Raw genomic sequence first — 5126 nt, 5'->3', positions numbered from 1 at the left:
AAGTGAATTTGATATTAAATTAAATACTGAAATATAAATTAATTAAAACATAGACAATTGTGACTTCTTTCCTTGTTAAGTAACATCATTTTGAGATTTTAGAGGACGAAATCCATATATATAGAGGTGATTGCAAAACTCTTCAGTCAAGTCATTTTAGCTCTCTATTTTTTCTTTCTGAATATCAGAGTCAATATTTACCTAACCATGGTGCATCCAAGATTAGTGAAGAGGGCAAGAAGCAAGAGAAGGCGCACTCATAAATTATCCTACTCCACCTCTTCCACAAAACAGCTTCCAAGTACCAACCCTGCCGCTGCCATTAATTTGCTTCCAAGAGACTTGTTAGTAGAAGTGATTGCAAAAGTGGCTTCAGACTCCTTCATTGACCTTCACACCATCAAAACATGTTGCAAAGATTTTCTAGACGCTAAAAATGATAGTTATGTTTGGCAAAGAGTTTCTTTGGACAAGTTCCCTTTAATCCACTGGTCTAATGACAAAGCTTCATGGTTCTTGAGTCGTTGTAGGGATTATGGGAACATCGAAAGCTTGTTTAGAGAAGGTCTGCGAGAGTATTTTAATTATCCACATGGAAAGATGAATAGTCTTGAAATCTTGAAGATGGCGGCTCAAAAGGGTCACAAAGAAGCCAAATATGTTTACGGTATGATTTTACTATGCTCCAAAAATGATGAGTTGAGAAAACAAGGACTCGAGAACATGCGTTTTCTGAGAAAGTCCAAGTGTGTCGTAAGCTGCAGGAATAAAGTTAAGCGATTGTTGGACTCCATGTGGAAAAAAAATTCACCACTTGAGCGCAATCACATCCCTCAATGCCAGTTCAAGAGCACATGCAAAGGCTGGAGAGTGAAAACGGGTGGATGGGTATTACTGAATGATGAGGATGATGATATTAGCTTGTGTGAGTATTGTAGATGGGACCATGAGTTGAAGTCTTTTTATCCATTGTTCAATGTTCATTAGTTATATAATTTCTTTAAATTGTATGATTTAGTTTTTGCTTTGCTTAGCGGTCTTCTCAGCCAACAAGATAATGAATTCTTTCAGAAGATAATGTGTTCTCTTATAATGTTTGGCTTCATCATAGTTTTTTTTTTACCTTATACATGATATCAACTAAATAATTTTATTTCTACACTAAAGATTTTACTTTTCAAAAATTAATAAATTGGTTGTGGTAGTCAAAATTATTATTATGTAATTTTAAATTTAGTTGATATCATGGGTTGGGTGCGGGAGGTCCAGGGATCAATCCCTAAAGGGTGCACGCTATCTTTCCATTGTACAAAAAAATTGATATTTGATAGTTGATATTTAATAATTGAGAGATATATTTTCTTTTTCTGATTCTTAATTATTTACTTGAATATAGAATATTTTCATTTTAATAACTACTGTAATCATCTTTAAATCCATTAATATTTTTATTTAAATATAATACATTAATGTCAAATTGTCTTTTTTATTTTCCTTCTATACTTTTATTTTCATAACCTTTAATAATTATCATTAACTATAAAAATCATCAATGGTAATGCTCCAATGGAACCATTATTAAATAATTTAGGAATCTAAATTTATTTTACAATAAAAATTTAATGAGTTATCAAAATCGGAAAATAAAAATTAAATTTTCAATTTTTTTAATTTAGAAATTAAGTTTCTAAATTTTTTCATTTTTTACGGAAGAGCGTATAATTAATTTTTATTTGATTTCCTTCTATATTTTTATTAATTTTTGCCTTAAGTTTTCATATTATTTAATTATAATTATTAATTTATGCAATGATTAAACAGTTTCATGTGCATTTATAATGATTTTTCTGAAATCGCATTTAAAATGATGGAAAATTTAAATATTTTAATAAAAATAGTAAAAATTAATAGTATTTTAATTGAAAATAATTTAATTTGATAAAAAATTAAATCTTGAAATATAAATTAGTTAAAACATAGACAATTTTGACTTGTTTGAGTTCTTTCCTTTTGCATTTTTTCTAAAAGCGCATTTATAATGATGGAAATTTTAAATATTTTAATAAAGATAGGAAAAATTAAAGTATTTTAATTGAAAATAAGTGAATTTGATATTAAATTAAATACTGAAATATAAATTAATTAAAACCACTACTAAAAAAACGCGAATTACCGACGGATTTTAGCGACGGGAAAAAATCCGTCGCCATTAGCGACGGATAGCGACGGAATCAGCGACGGATAGACGTTTTGAAAATAAATATTCAATTTTAAAATTTAGCGACGGTTTTAGCGACGGATTTTTTCCCTCGCTGGTTTTCCGTCGCAAATTCCCTCGCTAATTTCATTTTATTATTTTATATTGTAAATTAGCGACGGTTTTGTACCGTCGCTGTTTACCTCCCGTCTCTATTTCCCTCGGTAAAGTTTGTAAGAAGTTAGCGACGGAATAATAACATAATTTCCGTCGCTAAATATATTGTTTTTAAAAATAAATTGTTTTCTCCAGGATTCGAACCTGGGTCTTGCTTGTCAAAGGGAATTACTTAGCCATTTGAACTACTTGATATTTTGATTGTTATGCTTTGAAATAAATATATTTGACTTGATAAAGACTAATAGGTTAAAAGACACTTTACCAATCTCATTCTCGCTAGCACAGACAACTAAAGCAATCGATGGAAACCTCTCGACTGAAACCACCGTTCCTCACGCTCACTAGCTCCACCGTTGTCGTTCCCTTTCACCATAACCACCGTTCCTCACGCTCGCTAGATCCTCCGCCGGAGTCAGTGGTCGAATCCACAGTATGCGGTGGTGAATGGGTTTCCCTTCGCGTGTCCGCCGCTCGTCGCTCGCAAACCGTCATCCTCCATCGCCAGTTAAAAAGCTTAAGGGAAAAGTCTGAACCGTCATCCTCCATCGCCAGAGCTTAAGGAGCAACAAAAGGTATGATCGATTTTTTAGGGTTATGCATATTGAAGAAGCTCTTTTTGTTTTGGTCCAACAGCATCTCGATTTCTATCCTGTATTATCAGTTCAAGCTCATCCATACCAGCTTCCAGCTTATTAAGCAGCTCAACTCCATGTTCTTTCTTAGATTCTGCTAAACCTGATATAATTAGAGTCTTCCCTTGCGTGAGGGCTCGAGAAGCCTGTCTTGTATTCTACATTCCTAGCACTCTTTAACAATTTTGGAGTTTCCGGACTTCATAGCTAGGTAGTGATTTGTTATTGATCTATTTCATTTCATCCTTTAGATTTTGGCCGTGAAAAATCAGTATGGAAAATTTTCATTTGATCATATAATAGCAGCAGTCTTTCATGAAATTTCCTTTTAGTCATGAAAAAACCTTGATTAGTTTTGCTTTTTTGTTTGTTCTGTTAATTAAGTCCCAAATATCATATGGTCTTATACAGATCCTGTTCCTGTGCAGGAGCTAATGTTTCCATTGATCTTAACTGTCAAAAACTTTGAAAAGCTTAGGCGCTGGGAAGAACCACACTTGACTGTTTCGTTTCTTGGACTTGCCTATACAATGATTTTTAGGTAAACCCATATCTAATTTTCTTTGCTGTTCTATTGTTGGTGGTTGTCTGACAATTTGGAAGCTGTTTTTTCCCCTGAAATATAATTATTTAGAATTTATTTACGATTATTAGTTAATAGAGGTCTGTTTGCTTTGGATGAATAACGTGATTCGTTTCATAGTCCCCCCCCCCCACTCTTTTGTTTATTTATTAAGTAGAGTAAAGTAGAGTATGCGGAATACAACTTGTAAGAGATGCACAAGTTCTAACTTGGAGGTGAAAGTTGGAGAATATATGATTCCAAAAGTCAATATTTCAAGTACCTTAGGTCCATCTTACAAAATTGGCGGAAATATATGGAGATGTCAACAGTAGGATCCACACAAGGTAGATGAAATGGATGGATGCGTCAGGTATGATGTGTGATAGAAAAGTACCATTCAAGCTCAAAGAGAAATTTTACCCTATAACTATTAGATTTGCATTATTGTGTGGAATTGTGTGTTTGAGCAGTAAAAAGACAATAAGAAAGTAAGGATAATATGAAAAAGTTCTAGAGAGATGTGCTCTCCCTTCTCTCTAGAACTTGGTGAAGGTGGCAACAACCTGGGAAAGGAGAAGCTGAAGACGACCCGTGGCAAGGAACCGTGGAGATATGATTATCGGGCTGGACCTTCTAAGGTGGACAAGAGATCAAAGCGGGTGGAAGGGATTTCCAATGGAGGTCAGTACAAAAACCGACGACAATATGCACCGAGTGGAACGACACACAACACTCTATTCATAGATGGACTTGGAGACAACACATCTTATAACGCAATCAAGGAGACCTTCTCAAAGATTGGCAGAACAGAGGGAGTTTTCGTGCAGAAGATAAAGAAAAGCTATAGGCGTAGCAAGTTCGGATTTGTGAGGTTCGTGGAGCGTAAAGATGCGGTGAAGGCCATTCAAGCTCTCAATGGAACTAGGATTGACAACAAAATTATCCAAGTGTCTATGGCCAGGTATCCATTCTTTGCTATGGACGCTGGTGGCAACAGGAAATCGACAAATAGAGGAGTCAATACCCTTGGTTACTCTAATCAATTATGGAAGCGGAAGACAAATCTTAAAGCAGGGGCACCTAACAAAGAAACAATATACAGTGCTTCAGAAGCTCTTTTCCAACCATCAGCGGAAGACAGAGCGAGGGTAAAAAGAACGATAGTTGCGACTTTAAGAGGGCTTCAGAGCATACAAGTGGTGGAAGATTTCTTACGCAACCATGGATGGATACGAATAAAGGTGGCTTCAATGGGTGCGAGGGAAGTAACCATCGAGTTCAACTCAGAAGAAGAGGCGTTCCAATTCATGAGCACGGAAGGGGAACTGGGCAACATCTTCAGTGTCATCAAACCCGCATCGATCTTTGACAAGCCCACCAGGTACTTTACATGGGTAAGGATATGGAAGGTTCCAATCGGCCTGTGGAATAGGGACTTGTTCAAGCTACTGGCTGGGTTCCTGGGTGACTTTATCAGAATGGATGAGACCACAGAGAACCGTCGAAGCTTCGATTCCGCCAGAATATTGGTCAGTTCGTACACACCCATTAT

The 5126-nt window shown here is 35.6% G+C and overlaps 1 protein-coding gene across 1 annotated transcript; it reads left to right on the top strand.

Moving 5' to 3' along the window:
* Positions 1 to 207: 207 nt before the first annotated feature.
* LOC130713090 (F-box protein At2g35280-like) lies at positions 208 to 987 on the top strand. The gene has a single exon (XM_057562890.1). It carries the CDS (start codon positions 208 to 210, stop codon positions 985 to 987), a length of 780 nt encoding a protein of 259 aa, XP_057418873.1.
* Positions 988 to 5126: the final 4139 nt, after the last annotated feature.

This window comes from Lotus japonicus, chromosome 4 (genome assembly GCF_012489685.1).
Source record: "Lotus japonicus ecotype B-129 chromosome 4, LjGifu_v1.2".
In the NCBI taxonomy this organism is placed as follows: domain Eukaryota; kingdom Viridiplantae; phylum Streptophyta; class Magnoliopsida; order Fabales; family Fabaceae; genus Lotus; species Lotus japonicus.
This window is presented reverse-complemented; position numbering and strand designations above follow the sequence as displayed.